At 51.8% G+C, this 18,839-nt stretch overlaps 1 protein-coding gene across 1 annotated transcript in view; it reads left to right on the forward strand.

Moving 5' to 3' along the window:
• The first annotated feature begins 330 nt into the window (after positions 1 to 330).
• ATP12A (ATPase H+/K+ transporting non-gastric alpha2 subunit) overlaps positions 331 to 18,839 on the forward strand; it is a 28,188-nt gene continuing 9,679 nt past the window's right edge. The window contains exons 1-13 of the mRNA XM_007114192.2: positions 331 to 486; positions 3,357 to 3,416; positions 4,208 to 4,411; positions 5,415 to 5,528; positions 6,487 to 6,621; positions 6,748 to 6,865; positions 7,126 to 7,394; positions 8,562 to 8,760; positions 8,895 to 9,004; positions 10,740 to 10,874; positions 14,444 to 14,636; positions 16,222 to 16,397; positions 17,084 to 17,220. Of these exons, the coding sequence (XP_007114254.2) occupies positions 4,310 to 4,411; positions 5,415 to 5,528; positions 6,487 to 6,621; positions 6,748 to 6,865; positions 7,126 to 7,394; positions 8,562 to 8,760; positions 8,895 to 9,004; positions 10,740 to 10,874; positions 14,444 to 14,636; positions 16,222 to 16,397; positions 17,084 to 17,220 (1,688 nt within the window). The 5' untranslated portion in view covers positions 331 to 486; positions 3,357 to 3,416; positions 4,208 to 4,309. The remainder of the gene's footprint in view (positions 487 to 3,356; positions 3,417 to 4,207; positions 4,412 to 5,414; positions 5,529 to 6,486; positions 6,622 to 6,747; positions 6,866 to 7,125; positions 7,395 to 8,561; positions 8,761 to 8,894; positions 9,005 to 10,739; positions 10,875 to 14,443; positions 14,637 to 16,221; positions 16,398 to 17,083; positions 17,221 to 18,839) is intronic.

Here is an 18,839-nt window from a genome sequence, read left to right on the forward strand (position 1 = left end):
CAGTTCAGTGGGCGCCCCCGCCGAGGAACGGCGCGCTGGCGCGTGCCGTGGGGACCAGGCACGAGGGAGACCCTGCCCTCCTGGGGGGTCTTGTCTCGAGCCGGGGAAATAACTCGCCCAAGCCCGCGCGCGCCCAGCCAGCCCTCCACCCCGGAGCAGAGGAGGGAGAGGGCGGCGGGGGGCGCTGTTCGCGGGGCGGGGAGGGAGCAGCTCCCGGGAGGAGGGGCCGGAGGGAGGGCGGCGCGTCTCCCCTGCAGGTGCCGCCGGGGAGGCCTCAGCTCCGCTGCGGAAGACCCGCCTCGGGCCAGCACCGCGCCTCTGCTTCTCTTTCAGAAAACAGAAATTTACTCGGTGGAGCTCAGTGGAACCGAAGACACTGGGAAAACGGACAAGGGGGATGGCAAGAAGTACGGGGGCCTGAAAAAGAACTGCTTGGAACGCAAAACGCATCAGCCGAAAGAGGAGCTTAAGAAAGAACTCGATCTGGTCAGTTGAGCCAACCGGGTGCCCCCGAGCACTGCCCTCCCCGCTGAGAGCTCGCCCCTGTAACCCACCTCCCACAGAAGAAAATTCAGTCTCAAGAATTTGAAAAGCCCTGAGACTTGTCTCCTTGTTCTTTTAAAAAAAAAAATGGTGTGATAACATCTGCCCAGGGGTCAGGCCTCTGAAAGCTCCCTGCATTCAGGCTGTAGGCGCGCCCAGGTGGGACTCACTCAGAGGGGGGTCTCTGATTCCAGCCCCCACAGGCATGGAGGGCCCAGACCGCTCTCCTTCCTGGCGGCTTCGCTCAGATGATACAAGCAGCCAGCTGCCACATTTTAGCTGATAAGATTGAACTATTTGAGGCAGAACCACCCCGGAGGGAAACCAAAAGCACTACACTTGCTAGGTTTCTGGGTATATTTGCCCCCCCCACGAGAAAGAATTTCAGCGGTAAGAGAGCTGGGCTTGGCTTCAGACAACCTGAGGCTCAGCTGAGGTCCAGTTCTCCGTGGCTGATCTGTGACTGGGAGCAAACTACTTAGCTTCGCTGAAGCTCCGTTTTCTTTACGTAAAACGGGAAATAAACAATTTTGTGGGTCTGTCAGGGGAAAAGTGAGATAAGAATGACAGTGTTCTTAATGGAAGTGTTTTGTGGACGTGCAACCCTGTTTCTAGTAAAGCTGGCTGCCCTGGAAAAGAGCTGCCCTGGAACTGAAATGTGACACTGCATCTCAGGAATGCCAAAGGGGAAACTTCTACCGTGAGTCTGAGGTCATGCTAGATTGTCCCTGCACTTCGCTGCAGACCTTCAAGCTGTGATTCTTTGAGCAGCTGGTAGTAGTGTGTGCTCATGTGTGCTATAGAGCCAGTTGTTAAAACACTCAGGAATTCGGCAAGCTGACTGATACTGTATTAGCGTGAAGTGTGACTGGGGTGAGAAATCAGTAAATGCTACCAATCGGAGCTCTTTATTTATTTTTCCTGGAGAGCTCATTAAACAGCACACACCACTAGGCATTTGTCCATGTATCTTCTGACGACACTTAAGACCACAGCCCTGGAACTGGACTGACCTGAACTGAAATCCCAGTTTGACTGAAACTCACTTCCCTGTTTTGAAACATTGGAATTAAAAATGGTACCTACCTCTTAGAGTTGTTCAGAGGGTTACAGCGAAAGCAGGAGAAAGACTGAGATAGTCATTCTTATTTCCTACGTATCTCTAGCAGTTAGGGGTGAAGACATAATTAGTCTTACTTGAAATTGCTAATTATAACATGAATATATATCCATTGTATCATATAGCCTGTAAATTACCATGAGAACCTCCCTTGAGATTGGAGCATTTTGTGAAGATGTGTAATACAGAAAAATAATTTCCATAGTATTGGCCAAAGTGTTCCCTTGCTTCCTTGCTGAGATACATCTTTCTTTCCCTCTTTTTTCACAACCTTCTCACAAGAATCCTATAATTTGTGACCGCGTACTTGGATGCCCTTGCGTCCCGACCCCTCCAGCAAGTTAGAGCCTTGATGAGAACTGTAGCATCCCTGGCTTCTGAAGACAGGGGCGGGTAGTGACTGAAGCCTGAGCCACGTGGTGCTGCCCTTGCTGTTCCAGCAGAGTTCACTCCCTCACCCTGCCCTGCTCTCATCCCCAGAGCCGGGCTAGCGGGAGAGGATAGTGCAGTACAGCCCCTTCAGGTCTGAGGTCCATGCATGAAACCAATGGCTCTAATCATCCTTTAACTTTTCTCTGCCCAAGACTTGGTGTACTGTGCACAGAATTGTGTCTTAATCCTTTGACTTCCCAGCAATATCATATTCAGTTGATATTGGTACAGTGAACGAATGAGCAAGGCAGATCCGGCTGAGGAGAGAGCAAAAAGTCTCTTTTGTAACATGAAACTTTTTTGCAAATACTTGAGAAAAGAGAGGGTTCTGGTACCAGTCACAGTATAAATTTTTGTTTCAGACAATCAGTTTTAGAATCCCGAATGTTGGGTTTTCTAGGTGGGGTGAGGAAGACTTAACCCTGGGTTTTCTGCCACAGGAAGAGGCTTCTAGTCCTTTAGCCCGGACATTCTCAAAGGGAGAGGAGAGGGGCACTTTGCTCCCCAGGGAACATTCAGCAATGTCTGGAGACATTTATGGTTATCACTTCTTAAGGGAGGGCGCTGGTGTCTAGAAGCCTCCACAACAGAGTCGTTGGCCCAAAATGTCAATAATGCCAAGGTTGAGAAACTCTGCTTTAGCCTAATGATTCTGTGGCAAAATTAGCAAGTGTAGCCCCACACCCCCGGCCAGTATTTATTTGGCAGGTTTTTAATCTGAGGGCTTCTCTGACAGTGAACTGAGTCTCAAGTACTGGAATAAGGAAAGGCATGCTTCTCTCTACCAGACCGCCTGCCCAGTGAGGGCTGCGTGGGTAACAGCTGTCAGGACGTGAAATGGTTTGGCACTGCTCATAGCCCTCCACTGATCCCACAGTTCGGGTCTGAGTTAAGTGTCCAGATCACTGGTGCCTGGACAACAGGTGTGCTAGGATTTGCATGTGCTGGAGACCAGACTGAGGTGAAATGCACTGCTTTGCTCAGAAAAACTAAGGACAGCTACTTTGTGGTGAATGGCAAGTTAAGTCTGAACTATTCGGGGATGGCCAGAAAATCCCCTGGCCAGTGACCTCTCCTGCAGCGAGGTTCTCTTCTCTCACTGCAGTAGCCCCTGGGACAAAGGTTCCTTCTTTTCATCCCACACTCCCTGGCCCCTCTGCCTTCCTCCGTGCTACTCCCAGCTTTCATGGGCTTGTCAAGGCTTAGGGTTTGAGTCTTGGAATTATCTAATTCACTCTGTTCTTCTTTTCCTGGGCTTCAGGATGACCACAAACTCAGCAATGAGGAATTGGAAACAAAATATGGTACAAACATTATTACGGTAAGTCATCAGAGAACCAGTGACAGGGGAGAGAATCCCGAGACTGTCCTCAGGGTTTGTGGAAAAGAATGAGTGACCTAAAGCTGCAACTTTGAGAATGCCAGCCACCCACATGCCCACCATGCGAGACAGGGCCGGTTCCCCTCGGGAGCTGGCCCGTCTGAACCACAGCCCTGGCCAAGCCCTCTGCTGAGCTGTGTGCTTGGTCCCAGACAGTTCTTTGACTGTGACCGCAGCACAGCTGTGGTGACCCCAGGAGGGTTTGGATGCTTCCTTGTTGTCATGATCAGGGGTTGCCTTTAAACCCTGTGCCCAGGACGTATTAGGGTCTTATCAGGGCCTCCTCCGGAAAGGGACAAGGCTGCAGGGCACACCATGTGCCTCATAAAATCTCCCACCGCAGAAGCAGGGCTTCCTTCTGTGAATTCAGATCTCCAATCTCAAAAGTTTTGGTGTCTTAACATCAGGAGATTTGGGTACACCTGTTCAAGTCCACAAGAATACCAGCAGTGTGAGGAGAGGCGATGCCTGGGTTTCAGGAGTTCGCAGTGGGCGGGGGAGGCAGACGTGTAGGAAAGCGCGCAGTAGCCACGCTGCTCCCCGAGACGGCATGTGAGAGGCCGAAGGGCATGCTGAGGGAATGGTGGAGTCTGACAAGAGAGGCTCCCTGGGTAGCGCAGTGAGTGAGTTGGGACGTAGTAACCCCTACCCACCCTCTGCAGAAATGTGACATCGGACCCAAGAGGGGAGAAACGTCTGATTTCTGTTTCTTTTTGGCTCTGCTTTCTCAGGGTCTCTCCAGCACCCGGGCTGCTGAGCTCCTGGCTCGGGATGGGCCCAACACCCTCACCCCCCCCAAGGAAACCCCGGAGATTATCAAGTTCCTCAAGCAGATGGTGGGGGGGTTCTCCATCCTCCTGTGGATAGGAGCCATCCTGTGCTGGATCGCATATGGGATTCAGTACTCCAACGATAAGTCCTCCTCCCTGGACAGCGTAAGGCCCTGGGGCTCCTCCTGGGTTTGCTGGTAACGGGGCGGAGGGCGGTGAGGGGGCGGAGGGCGGTGAGGGGTCAGCGCCATAACGCAAGGGCAGAGCATTGGGCTGGGGTCAGGGGTCCACCACTGATCAGTCACCACATGAGTCTGAGAAAATCAGTCATTTTCCCAAGTGTAACACAGAAATTATATCTGACTTTCTGGTGTCTCAGAGGCAGTATCAGCATGAATTTTTTTTTTTTTTTTTTTTTTTTTTTGGCGGTACGCGGGCCTCTCACTGTTGTGGCCTCTCCCGTTGCGGAGCACAGGCTCCGGACGCGCAGGCTCAGCGGCCACGGCTCACGGGCCCAGCCGCTCCGCGGCACGTGGGATCCTCCCGGACCGGGGCACGGACCCGCGTCCCCTGCATCGACAGGCGGACTCTCGACCACCGCGCCACCAGGGAAGCCCGAGCATGAATTTTTAAGAGAGAGAGAGAGAAACACAAAAGTTCCTACGTGGAAGAAAAAAAAAAAAATCGATATCCACGTGAAGTGTTTTTGGGCTTTCTCTCCTCAAAGCGAATTCTCTCCCTTTACTGTGGAGAGCTTCTGTGCCTGCTGGTAACGGAGGACTGAAACACAAAACCGTATTGGCCAACATGATGCTGAGAGGAGGAAGCCAGATGCGAAAGGCCGCATGCTGCGCGATTCCATTGATGTGAAATGTTCAGAGCAGACCCGCCCTGGATTCACAAAGCAGATCAGTCAGCGGCTGCCAGGGCTGGGCTGGAGTGGGGAGTGATGGCCAGCTGGCTCAAGGGGACTTACTGGGAGGATGGATTGTGGTGATTGTTGCACGACCGGGTACATCAGTAAGGACCACTCAATCATACGCTTCAGATGGGTAAATTGTGTGGCCTGCACATTACACCAGGACACTCCTGCCGTGTCCCTCGCTGACCACGGGGCACCCTGGCCCTGGGACCTGGCTCATTCCTGATACCTGTCCTCCTCACCCAGGTGTACCTGGGCTCCGTGCTTGCCCTGGTGGTTGTTTTAACCGGGATCTTTGCCTATTACCAAGAGGCGAAAAGCACCAACATCATGGCCAGCTTCCACCAGATGATTCCACAGGTGGGTGCGGCCCCCTCTGTGGTGTCTGCGAGACTTGAGATAAGCGAGCATCAGGCCGGGGGAGTGGAGGAGCTCGGAGGCCTGGGCCCCCTCCCTGCTGTCTGCAAAGTCTTGGGCACGGGACCTAATCTCTGCGGAGCCCCTGTTTCCCCCCAGGGTTTTGGGATGATCAGTGAGGTAAGATGGAGAAAAGTGCTTAGCCGTCCTCCCAGGGTTTTGAGATGATCAGTGAGAACATAAGTCATTGCAGAGCGTCTCCTGTGGCAGCTGCTCAGCGCTGGGGAACTGTTCAGACAAAAGCAGTTCAGGTGCTTCTGAGCGTGAACCAAGGAGGCCGACCCATGATTCTTTAAGTGTCACCCTCTTTGCTCCCATTTCTGAGCCCCCCCGCCTGGTGCCCCAGAGTGCTCTCAGTATGGGAGCCCCCCCCCCATCCCACAGGAACCCAGGAGGGGTCCTCTAGGGAGGCTGTGCACTGCTGTCAGCACGGCAGGAAAACCGCGCCCTCGCTGGTCTGCAGAGCTGCTGGACGGAGGGCACTCTGGGTGGGATCTTTTGTGCTAGGAAGCGGAGACCCTCCTCTCGCGCCATTAAAGTTTTCCCGACCTGAGCAAGATTATTAAACCCTTGGGCTCAGCCTTCAGGAGCCTTCCTGGACCTCCCAGCAGGGTCGTTCATCCTTAATGGTCTCCCTTTCCGCCAGGCTCAGGGCTGTCGCTTTGCTGTACCCTCCCATGGCGGAATTTTCTGGGTCGAAGAATATCTCCATGAGCTCGTACTCAAGAAAAAACAGTTCTTAGGGTCTTCAGGCCCCAAGTAAAAGTCTTTGTTTCATTTTCTGCTATTGTGAGAGCTGTGGGTCCTAGTACCTCCCTTCCTGAGGTTTGGGGAGGGTGCAGGAGGGCCAGCATCCTTCCAGGAGGGAATCTGAGGCCTAGGTCACGGTTTTCTTTCACAGCAAGCTCTTGTCATTCGAGATTCAGAGAAGAAGACAGTTCCTGCAGACCAGCTGGTGGTGGGGGATATAGTGGAGATTAAAGGAGGAGACCGGATCCCCGCGGACATCAGGTTGCTGTCTGCTCAGGGGTGTAAGGTGAGTGTCACAGGCGCCCCGAGGATCGTGCTTGTGACCAGCTGGCTTGCTGTGGTCTTTCCAGGTCTCGGAGTAACGGGGGAAGGGACAAGGTGCCTGATCCTGAACTTGTTTCAAAACTTCTAGGTAGATAACTCATCTCTCACTGGGGAGTCCGAGCCCCAGCCCCGCTCCTGTGAGTTTACCCATGACAACCCCCTGGAGACAAAGAATATCAGCTTCTTCTCCACAACCTGTCTGGAAGGTAAGTCCAGCCGCTTGCAGGACCGCATGTTCCGCTCCTAGCACTTCTCCGTCTTCAGGCTTTGTTTTTCTCTCTTTACCGTCACTTGCTGCAAAGCTTCTCCAAGGGAAAACGTGGAATTGAAGAACCTAGAGAGCTGGCGTCTGGCCTTAGTCATGTCATGGGCCGACTGGCCCCGTAAGCCCCCGGAGGGAGGTCCGTGAGGCTGTGGCCCCTCCTAGCGGAGGACCCCTGGAATAAAATGTCTGCCCCACCTGTAGGCACAGCGACCGGCGTGGTCATCAGCACGGGCGACCGCACCGTCATTGGGCAGATCGCCTCGCTGGCCTCGGGAGTCGAGAACTCGAAGACGCCCATCGGCCTCGAGATCGAGCACTTTGTTCACATCGTGGCGGGAGTGGCGGTCTCCATCGGCGTCCTTTTCTTCGTCATCGCGGTGTCCATGAAGTATCGCGTCCTGGACTCCATCGTCTTCCTCATTGGCATCATTGTGGCCAACGTGCCTGAGGGTCTCCTGGCTACCGTCACTGTGAGTCCGCGCTGCTGGTGGTCGCACCCTGACCCTGCTAACGTGCCCCTCTGCTGTGCTAGGTGGGCGTCCGCCACGGCTGAGCCTGCTCCGTCAGGGGCAACCGTGGTACCTTCTGAACAGGCTGCCTCTTAGAGGGACAAAAAGAATCGTGACTTGTTAATATTTGAGTGCATTGCCCTTGAAAACTTATACTTCCATTTTCAGCACATCTGTCTGCAAATCCCTTAAGATCTAGATAATACAGTCTTGAACCACCATTTACGGATTTTCTAGAAGCCGGATACCTTCCCCCACATTTCCACTCTTCTTAAAAGGAAAACCAACCAACCAACCAACCAACTCCTCTGGCAGCTTCTACAGCTGAGGGACTTGAGCACACTTTTCACCTCGCTTCTCTTCCCTCTCAGACTCCCACGGACACACACACAAATGCCTTCTGTGTGTTCCTGCAGAGCAGTTCAGCCCCTTCCCGTGCTTACGTCCAGGTTCAGCTTTGGTTCTCCCTGCTTAGCTCACGCTTGAACAAGGCCCTTCTCTGCGGTGCGGGCCCCACAGGCGGGGAAGAGGGCTGCGTATCTTCAGCCCCGTGTGCAGGTGGCCTGGCCCCATCCTGAGCAAAGACAGGAGCTTTTGATTCCAGGTCTCCTCTGACTCCAGCAGAGAGTAATTTGACAGAATTGGAGGCAAACAGAACCCTTTGAGATCTGCAGGGTTCAGAGAGAGCGAAGAATGTTTAAATGTGGAGCTCTTAAAGCGAAACAAATGCTTCTTGATTCCCCAAAGCAACAAGGTAGCCCTTTGGGACAAGCCCTTTGGCAACTAGCGGTGGAAGTCCGTCTTACGCGTTCTTGCTTGTGAGTGACAGCCAAGGCCCCCTTTGTAATTACACGTGACTTGCCTGGCTCTGCGACCTGCGGGTGCCTTAGGATCATTCTCCCCAAGGAGCAAAGGGACAAAAGAGTGTTCCACATTCAAGAGAAGAAAGGACTGGGGCATATCCACGTATAGGGCTTTATATGCTTTCTCAGTCCCTGGGGCTGATGCAGCTTTACTGCATCTATAACCATACCTGACACTAGTCCAGCTCTACCTGTTTCTACATTATTGAACCCGAGTGCAAAAGGGCGGTTTTTCTCCAAGCTTCTCCCTCTCTCCTCCGTCTAGGTGGCTCTGTCACTGACAGCAAAACGAATGGCCAAGAAGAACTGCCTGGTGAAGGGCCTAGAGGCAGTGGAGACCCTTGGTTCCACCTCCATCATCTGCTCAGACAAGACGGGCACCCTGACCCAGAACAGGATGACCGTGGCCCACCTGTGGTTCGACAACCAGGTCTTCGTGGCGGACACTAGCGAAGACCATTCTAGTGAGTCTTGGGCGCGTCCAGCCCGGCCCTGCGCTGCAGACTCGGCAGAGGGGCTGGTCTGCAGCCTTGGGGTGAATAGTGCTGTGCGTGGGCGCGAGCCCAGCACCCTTGGCATCCGCTGTCCTTCTTTCCAGATCAAGTCTTTGATCAGAGCTCTGCAACCTGGGCCTCCCTGTCAAAGATCATAACGCTGTGTAACCGCGCTGAGTTCAGACCAGGACAGGAGGGCGTCCCCGTCATGAAGGTGAAGGCCCTGCACGCGGTCTCGGTTGCAGCCAGAGCCAAGTCACTTTCTCTGTTCTGATCTGGTGCTTGACTTAATCTCTCCAGCTGAGTAGGGTTTATACTGTAAGAGCAAGTCTAATCACAAGACCTGTAGAAAACTTTGGTTTGCTGTAACGAGCTTCGAGAAATCTAAAAGTTCTCAGAGTATTCACTTGGGCCTTTTGAAAATTCTGTCTCTTTCCAGAAAATGAATGTGCCTTTAAGTTGCTTTCCTAACTTCTTTATCATCTAAGAAGATATAGTCAAAGGTTACTTATTACATAAATGCCGTTCACTGATGTTTAAAATGTAATCGGCTAGAAATAGAAGGAGGGGTCTTAGAGCGTATTCCTCTGGGCTGCGTGGAGCTCTTGTATAATTGCAATATACGAAACTTCTCTCTCTCCTCCCCTCCTTTCCTCCCTCTCCCTCTCAGGAGTCACTGAATCTGTGTTCTCCCGGCTTTTCTGTTTGCCATCTGTTTCCTTCATTGACTCTTACTTATATTTTTTGTTTGCTTTTCTTTATCAGCCAGCTCATTAATTCTCCTTTTGACCAATCACTTCTCTGTATCTTTCAAGTCTCACCCAAATTCTATGCATCTCCAGCTAGCTGTGTGTGTTTCCACTTGGAGGTTTTGCATGCTAGACACTCAACAAATTATACTTGTCACCTTCCACCTGTACCCAAACTTGCTCCAAATTAATATCTTATCCCAAATTTTCTGTTTTTCTATGCTGTAACCATTTTACTTGTCATCCTTTTGGAAGTCATGTTTAACTTTCTCCTTCCCAAATATCTAGTGAGTCACCAAGGCCTATTACTCTTGTTTCAGAATATCCAACTTTACGTTTCTGTTATCCCTAATACCTTGCATCGGAACAATTGTACCAACCTCTTAATTGGCCTCCATGATTCTGGTTTATCCCTCCCCCGTCTTTCTTGCATGCCACTAATTTTCCTTAAATACTTCATTCGTTAGATGGACTAGTTCATCTAACTTTGCTCAAAAACTTTCCATGCTTCTCTATTTTCTGCTTCTCGAGTGTAGGTCTCAGTGCTTTTGCCTTTTGGGGTTCTTCACATCTGCCGCATCGTCTGTGTCCACCTGTGCTTCAGCACTCACGATAGAGTTTCCCCACCACGTGCCTTCCTTCTCTGCTTTCTGGTTTCTAGAAGGCTTTCTTCTGATCCTCTCTCTCTAGCTAACCCGCCTGTCTTTCTTTCTCTTTTTTTTTTTTTTTTTTTTTTTTGCGGCTGGCGGGATCTTAGTTCCCTGACCAGGGATTGAACCCAGGGCCACGTCAGTGAATTTCTTTCTCTTTTTTTTTTTTTTTTTTTTTTTTTTTTTTTTTTTTGCGGCTGGCGGGATCTTAGTTCCCTGACCAGGGATTGAACCCAGGGCCACGTCAGTGAAAGCGCCGAGTCCTAACCACTGGACCGCCAGCGAACTCCCCCCACCTGTCTTTCAAGATCTAGTTCGTAACTGCTTTTTTCATGAAACCTTCCTGCTCTCAGAGCTCTCACTTTTCTGAACTCCCCTAATGCCAGCAGGTGGCGCCCTGCAGTTAACAGTCCTAAGTCGGTCACCAGTTGTGGGGTAATTGTTTTCTCTCTCCAGTAGATCGTAAGCTTAAGCTACGTGTTGGTTCGTTGCAAAGGATCAGAGAAGAACCAGATTATGTGCTGCAACTATTTATCCTCTTGATTCGCAGAAAGCTGTGGTTGGAGATGCCTCAGAAACTGCACTTTTGAAATTCTCAGAGGTCATTTTGGGTAACGTGATGGAAATTAGAAAAAGAAACCGCAAAGTAGCTGAAATACCTTTTAACTCGACCAACAAATTTCAGGTGAGTTTTTCGTCACAACTGACTCTTTATCATCGCTAGAACAGCGTTTCCACCTGTGTAAGTATCCTTTGGATAATATGTATCGTGAATGACACTTGACTTCAAAAATAGTCCTCAGAGGGCTTCCCTGGTGGCTCAGTGGTTACGAGTCCGCCTGCCGATGCAGGGGACGCGGGTTCGCGCCCCGGTCCGGGAGGATCCCACGTGCCGCGGAGCGGCTGGGCCCGTGAGCCATGGCCGCTGAGCCTGCGCGTCCGGAGCCTGCCTGTGCTCCGCAGCGGGAGAGGCCACGACAGTGAGAGGCCCGCGTGCCGCAAAAAAAAACAAAAAACAAAAAAAAAATATAGTCCTCAGAGATGCAGGGCCTGGACGTCTGGTAAACCCAGAACAGGTTTCCCTGAAGTAAGTATAGAGAAAGAACGGTGAAGGTCCTGCCGTTCCCACGCGTGATCTATCCGTGTGACACGCACGCTCGCGTGCACACAGACGCACCAGCACCCGCGCTGGGTAACTCTGTCCAAGGAGGGGCAGCGGCCGCACCCCAAAGGACGAGAGGAGGGTGGGGCGTGGGGAGAAGCAGCGCTGCCCCTCCTCTGTGCCAGGCACTTTGCGTGCTTTGTCTCATTTAATCCTCATGATAAGCCTGTGAGGTGGGGCCAAGTAGCCCCAACTGAAGGGTGAGAAACAGGACTTAGAAAGCGCTGACGTGACAGAGTCACACAAGCCTCTAAGTGGCACAAGCAGTTTTCACACCTCTGACTCCTGAGTCTGTGCTTTTTCTACCGCGACACAGAGTCGGGGCAGTTCCGTCGAGGCCGTGTTGGTAAGCCTTGCGCTTCGTGAAGACCCGTGAGCGCCGGCCACGCCGCCTTCCCGTTCTGCGCCACAGGCAGCGCACAGGGATCTCCTCTGACCCGTGGCTCAGGAAGAGAAGGGCGATCCTTGCCTCGTTGTCACCCCTCGTGCCCGGGGTGCCCCCAGCAGTCACGCTAGGACAAAGGACGGTTTCCAGCCCAAGGCGCTGGCGCAGGTGGGATTCCCCGTGGACTCCAAAGCTGAGAGTGGGGCATCGTGACTTGGTCTTTGCGTAACAGTAAATTATGTAACTAGGATAACCGTGTTTGTGTACAAGTCTCTGGTGATAACCCACACATTTTTTTTTCTAAATTTATTTATTTTTGGCTGCGTTGGGTCTTCGTTGCTGCGCGCGGGCTTTCTCTGGTTGCGGCGAGCGGGGGCTCCTCTTCGTTGCGGTGCGCGGGCTTCCCATTGCGGTGGCTTCTCTTGTTGCGGAGCTCGGGCTCCAGGCACGCGGGCTTCGGTAGTTGTGGCTCGCGGGCTCAGTCGTTGTGGCTCGCCGGCTCTGGAGCGCAGGCTCGGTAGTTGTGGCGCACGGGCTTAGTTGCCCTGCGGCGTGTGGGATCTTCCCGGACCAGGGCTCGAACCCGTGTCCCCTGCGTTGGCAGGTGGATTCTTAACCACTGCGCCACCAGGGAAGCCCCACCCACACACACATTTTCTCTGGAAAGACTTTAGGACTGGAAAATAACTGTGGAGCAAACATCTTTGTGGATGATGGAACAGTAAAAAATCATGGTTAGCAAAACAGACAGCTAACAAAATGTGTGATGTAAAATGTGGAGGGAATCAGATTTCTGTTCAAAAACATAGTGAAAATAGAATGAGTAGCAATTCTAAAATAGTAATTGTAACAATAGCTATCATGTGCTAACTTCCACACTTCTCACAACAGTTCTGTTAGGCGGTAGAGAAGGAGGAAACAGGACACAGCCAGCAAGGGCCGGAGCCAGGGCTCAGGCAGACCCAGGGGACCTGCTCTTAGGGCCGGACAGGATGGCCTTCCAACCGTGAACGAGACTCGGCTTCCCCCCGGGGCTCCGTCTCCTCCGGGGAAGGCTTCCTCGCCGTGTGAGATGTGAGGAAAGGCGGGTTCTGTGAGGTCTCGCGTACAGAATGTTGAGGGAGAAGTGGGCTCCCCAGAGTTGGTCTGGAAAGGAGAGGGTCCTTCAGAAGAGGCCAGAGAGCCTCTGGGATGCTATTAGTGCCGTTTTATATCCACACACGAGCAACACTCAGCACTAAGCAAGGTGGTTGGGTGTCATGACCTTGGAGGGTCTCTGGGGCATCGTTCAACCCAAGGAAACAAAGTGGACCGTCTTAGAATAGCAGTTCCCCAAACTGAGACGAGTCCATTAAAATATTTTCCATAGTTTATGGCAAAGTGGAAAATTAGGACAATATCTTATAAAATTTTATATGGAGATGAAAGTATTGAATTTAGAAGATTATCCTTTATGTCTTGCATGGTTAGGGCAGGGACTCTGGGGCCTGCTGGCCAGAATTCAGGTCCCACCTCAGCCCCCTGCTAGCGGTCACTGAACTCTCTACACCTCAGATTCTTCCCTTGTAAAAGGCAGTAATAATGGTACCCATGGCCATAGTTTTGAGGGTAGTTTTGAGAATTAAATGAGTCCGTTTAATTTCTGGGCACTCAGAACAGTATACACAACAAAAGTATTTATTATCCCTACTTTAAATGTTAAAATGCCCTACCTTTCAGAAAATGATAGTGACGGTAGATGGAGGTTTTTGGTTTGGTTGGTTAGTTGGTTTTTTTAATGTCGCTACTTGGCCGTGTGAAAAAAGCTGCAACCTTATGTTTGCCCTCTGTTTTTTGGGTTTTTTTTGTACTCATCTCTGATATCCAAAAGTCTATAAACTACTGGTTTAGAATCAACTGGTGGATCCAAAATGATAGAATTTTTCTTTGTAACTTACTCATCCTCTCCCAAACACTCCAGCTTCCTAAAATTCTTTCCAGGGCTTAGAAGGGTACCTGGTATAAAATAAGGTCTAGACTTAGCCACTTTATTTTTGTCTATAAATTTTTTCACATTTTTCCCGATTATCTTATTAGGGTGCATCTAGAAGTAGAATTGTGAGGTCAAAGGGTAAGGATGGTAAAGTTGTGATTCTTGTTACTTAGCTGTCCCCCCGGAGGCCTGTGCATGAGAGGCCGTCCTCACAGCCCCCGCGTCCTCTGTCACCTCCAGGCGGTGACGCCGCCCACGTGCCTGACCGAGTGCAGGACGGCTCGGGTCTGCAGGGAGGGCAGTCAAGGCAGGAGGTGAGACCAGGCGGCTCCCAGCCCTCTCACCCCACGGTCGCCCCAGGAGATCGTGTTCAAGGCAGAAGCTTTCACAGGACGACAGCGCATCTGGCCTCCCTAAAGCAGCCAGTTTCTGTTTGAGAGACAGGCTGAGTTTCCCCCTGCGAGACACCCTGATTCAAATTCAGGGTGTCCCCTTGGGCTGGGACAGAGTCTAGCTCTCTGCACATTGCTTGGGCACAAAGTAGAAAGGACAGAATGCGCCTGCAGAGCACACCCCTTCTTTAGATATCAAGGACCAGTAGCCAACAGACGAAGGGGTGTGTTTAATCTTGTCGTGTTGCTCATTTAAAGATCTGTCCAGTTGAGGCCCTGAGTAGTAAAGACGGTGTCATTGCCCGATGCCACACTGAACATGCTGGACCCCTTTCCCCCGCAGCTCTCCATACACGAGACAGACGACCCCAGTGACAAGCGTTTCCTCGTGGTGATGAAAGGGGCCCCCGAGCGGGTCCTGGAGAAGTGCAGCACCATCATGGTCAGCGGCCAGGAGCAGCCTCTGGACAGGAGCACGGCCCAGACCTTCCACACGGCGTACATGGAGCTGGGCGGCCTGGGGGAGCGCGTGCTGGGTGAGCAGAGCCCTGAGCCCGCCCGTGAGGCCCGCGGCACACGAGGAGGCAGGCCTGTGACGTAGCGGAGTAGCTCTGGCGTCCACTTGAGTCATAAAGGAGAAATGGTCAACGTACAAGAGACGCTGTGTGATGGATAGTGTGCGGGGCGGTCCCTTCCAGATCGGGGAAATCTGGGAAGTTACCGTGGGAGGGCTGGCAGTTCATTCTGGACCCTGCGTGCGGGAACTTGAAGGGAGGTAGGGGCACACTCACGCGGAGGGAACCTCGTGGGCCAGAGCACGGCGGTGGGAACGGATGGAGTGGCGCGGGCCTTGTCGCGGCTGCAGGGGCACGAGGTACCACGGTCCTGGGAAACGGGGCTAGAAGGGTCGGCTTGCAGCGCCCTTCTTGGCGGGGACAGGAGCGGAGTGGGTCTCAGCAGGAGGTGCTGCCCTCCTTCAGGCAAAAACGGATTTGATCGCAGGCGATGGGAACGTGAAGGTCACACACAGCGACTGTGGAGGCAGAACTGGTTAAGGCTTAGCAGCCAGTTAGAGGGGAAAAGTAAGTTTAAAAAAATGTTGAAGTTTCCCACTGAGCAGTTAGGGAAAACGTACTGCCAGTAACTGAGAGAAGGGGGCGTTAGAGGTGGAAGGAACCCTTAGAAGCACAGCCACCGTGGCAGAAGCCTGTCAGTGGCAACGTAAGGGGTATCACAGGACACGTTGTGCCGGGAGAATCGGGGGCCGACGAAACAGCAGCTCTGAACTACAGGGTGATGGATGGGTTCAAGGTAGCAGAAGTTCGTACTGACGATAAGGCTCATTAAACGTCGTGAAAGCTCTTGCCGGTAGAGATGGAATCTGTGGAATGTGTGTTTCTACAGGACATTTGAGTCTGTAAAGCAAATAAAGTACATAAATGAGTTGACAATGCTTGAAGCGTGCCCCACAGCACCAAGTAGTCTCTCAAGGCAGGATCGCTGCCCGTCTCAGTTGCTCTAGGACCCTCACGTTTGACCTCTCCCTCACACGTGATTAAAGGCTGAACATCATGCCCTTCCCCCGATGCCCCAGTTCCTTGCCTGGTTTGTGCGGGAGCACATGTTGTTTTCTCTGCCGGAAAGGGCCTTCCCTTCCTTCCCCGGAAGACATCCGACTCCCTGCTCAAGAGTGAGCTCGCGTGACCTCCTAGGCGAAGTCTTTCCTGTCCTCAGGTGGCTGAGCGTAGCCCTGCTCTGTGATGCTCACGCCGCTCCGGGCTCTTCATCTCTTTGTGTCTGTCCCCCACTAAACTGCACCCTCTCGAGAAGTAAAGGCTGTCCGCTTCTGGGCTTTCTGTTTCCAGAACATAGCAGAGAACCTAATGGGCACAGAGTAAATTATTTGGGGATGAAACATGTCTTTGCTAAAGACAACATGTGTTATGGAACTGAAGGAATTACACAGTTCTGGTTAAACTCTAAAGTATTGGTAAAATATAAAGGACCGAGAGTGTATGAAAATGTTCCTTCTTTCTTTCATTCTTTCTTTCTTTTGTTCCTTCTTTCTCGTGTCATTTCTTATCCTAGTTTCGTTGACTCCCAAATTTATCCCCGCTTCAGGTTTCTGTCATCTCTACCTGCCAGCGGACGAGTTTCCAGCAACCTATTCATTTGATGTGGATGCGATGAACTTCCCTACTTCCAGCTTCTGTTTTGTGGGCCTCTTATCAATGATCGATCCGCCTCGGTCCACGGTCCCTGACGCGGTCACAAAGTGCCGAAGTGCGGGGATCAAGGTGGGACCTGCACACTCCTGAATTAACAAGTCCTCCACTGATGCTGGATCCCTTTCTGGGAACATTTGTCATGGGACAGTCAGTATCTAGGTCTCTTCAACGAAATGTCATAATTCCCCTCTTTTCAGTCTCCACTTTCGCTGTACTAAGATTTCAGTGACTGTCCCATGAAAGCAAAGTGATTGTGTCTGTGTGGAATAAACCACAAGAGTAACTGCAGCAAGCAGAAAGCTGTGTCCCCGTGCCACGCGGTGGTCACATCTCGCCCTAGACTGTGATAGACAGTAATAGGTTTTATTACTTGATCTCGAGGTCCAGCTTCCATACTCCATTTCCCTCACGATAGAAAAGCCAAAATCTGAGTGCTATTACCGTGTAAATTCCAAGGCTGTGGAGCATCACGAAGCTGCCCAAGGGGACATCCTGTCAGCCCTTGCACAGGTAAAGTTATGTCCAAAGGGAAGGCTGGATGTCAGAGGAGGAAATGTAAGAAGCGTAGGAGCCGGGGTAGATCTAGTGGGATCAGTGTGCCCTTCAAAGACAGCTGTTTCTTTGACCTGAAGATCCAGGACGGCTCATCAGGGCGAACCGAAGTCCTCCCTGGCCGTGCTGGAGCAGGCAACACCGAGTTGTCCCTGCTCGAGTCCCTCACCGTCCACGTGCCCTTCTCACTGTTTGTGTTCTAGATCATCATGGTCACAGGCGATCATCCAATCACAGCCAAAGCTATTGCCAAGAGTGTAGGTATCATTTCCGCCAACAGTGAGACGGTGGAAGACGTTGCAAAACGCCTCAACGTTGCCGTGGAGCAGGTGGACAAGCGGTGAGCTCGGAACCCACCCAGCGGAGCTCAGGTTCTTAGCCACGGGGCCCTGTTGCCTCTAAGGAGCCGTGCTGTGGGCGCGAACCCCCTTCCTGCCAGACGTCCTCTCAGGGTTATGCGAGGCTGCTTTACTCTGTAATGTATGTGTCCATTCCTTCCTCAAAATCTGATTGAGCACCGGACATGTGCCAGGCATGGTACTGGTACCGTGAGGGTTACCTGTATGCGTGCCTTGTGTGAAATTTCAACCCAATGTAGTAGATCTGAAAACTTCAGCGCCTAACTTAGCGTGAAGAAGCTGAAGCAAAGACTTCACAGGAAATTACCAGCCATTGATGCAGCTGTATAAGCAAGACGTTGAGAACACTTTGCGTTCCATGTGCCCTACCTAGTCTGCATCTTGCGTATTTATTCCATTGGCTTCATAATGTGTAGCTATGGAAACATACTTCTCTTTACTTTTTACATGGTAGTAAAGAGAATGGAAGCTTCGTAAGGAAAGACTTTTTCTTGTGTCTCCTGATTCTTTTTTTTTAATTAATTAATTAATTTTTTTTTTTTTTGGCTGTGTCGGGTCTTCGTTTCTGCGCGAGGGCTTTTCTCTAGTTGCGGCGAGCGGGGGCCACCCCTCATCGCGGTGCGCGGGCCTCTCCCTGCTGTGGCCTCTCCCGCTGCGGAGCACAGGCTCCGGACGCGCAGGCTCAGCGGCCATGGCTCACGGGCCCAGTTGCTCCGCGGCACGCGGGATCCTCCCGGACCGGGGCTCGAACCCGCGTCCCCTGCATCGGCAGGCGGACTCTCAACCGCTGCGCCGCCAGGGAAGCCCGTCTCCTAGTTCTTTAAATCATGTTCATTCTTTAGTCCAGTCAGCTGTCCATTTATTCTGTATTCTTTCAACAAATAATCGTTGAGTGTCTACTGTGTGCCAGGCACCATGCCAGACCCTGGAGCTATAGCAGAAACAGACCAGACACTCTCCCCACACTTGGGGAGCTTTCCATTGAGCCAGAGGGGAAGACAAATAAATTAATTGTGATGTGGTAAGTTCAGTGAAGGACACACAGGGACAAAGGAGCTGGCAGTGAGAGCCTGGACTGTTGATCATTTCAGTGAGTCAAAGGCATTGGCTTTATTATACTTTCATGCATGTGGGGAAAAAAGGGAAAAACCAAAGAACCTCTTCTAGTTTACCCAAGCATTTATGCCTTTTAGGAACACAGAGCTGTCAGGTAGTGAGTTACTGCCAGGGCAACAAATTACCAGTTAAGACGACCAAACAGTTGAACAGCCTCTGGGCACAGCAGCAATATCTGAAGTCTAAGGGTCTTCCACTGCTCCTTTGTGTAAATAGCATTCATCTATGAAGACAGGTTTGGAGCTTTTGTTTATCTGTTTTGATTTTTTAAATAGTAGGATTATACTTTTTCCTACAAGTTACCACACAGGAGAGAGGGGTGGATGCTTTGTGAATGTTGTGTCGTTTGTTTTTTTTTTTTTGCGGTACGCGGGCCTCTCACTGTCGCGGCCTCTCCCGTTGCGGAGCACAGGCTCCGGACGCGCAGGCTCAGCGGCCATGGCTCACGGGCCCAGCCGCTCCGCGGCATGTGGGATCTTCCCGG

Source organism: Physeter macrocephalus, chromosome 13, assembly GCF_002837175.3.
Source record: "Physeter macrocephalus isolate SW-GA chromosome 13, ASM283717v5, whole genome shotgun sequence".
Taxonomy (NCBI): Eukaryota; Metazoa; Chordata; class Mammalia; order Artiodactyla; family Physeteridae; genus Physeter; species Physeter macrocephalus.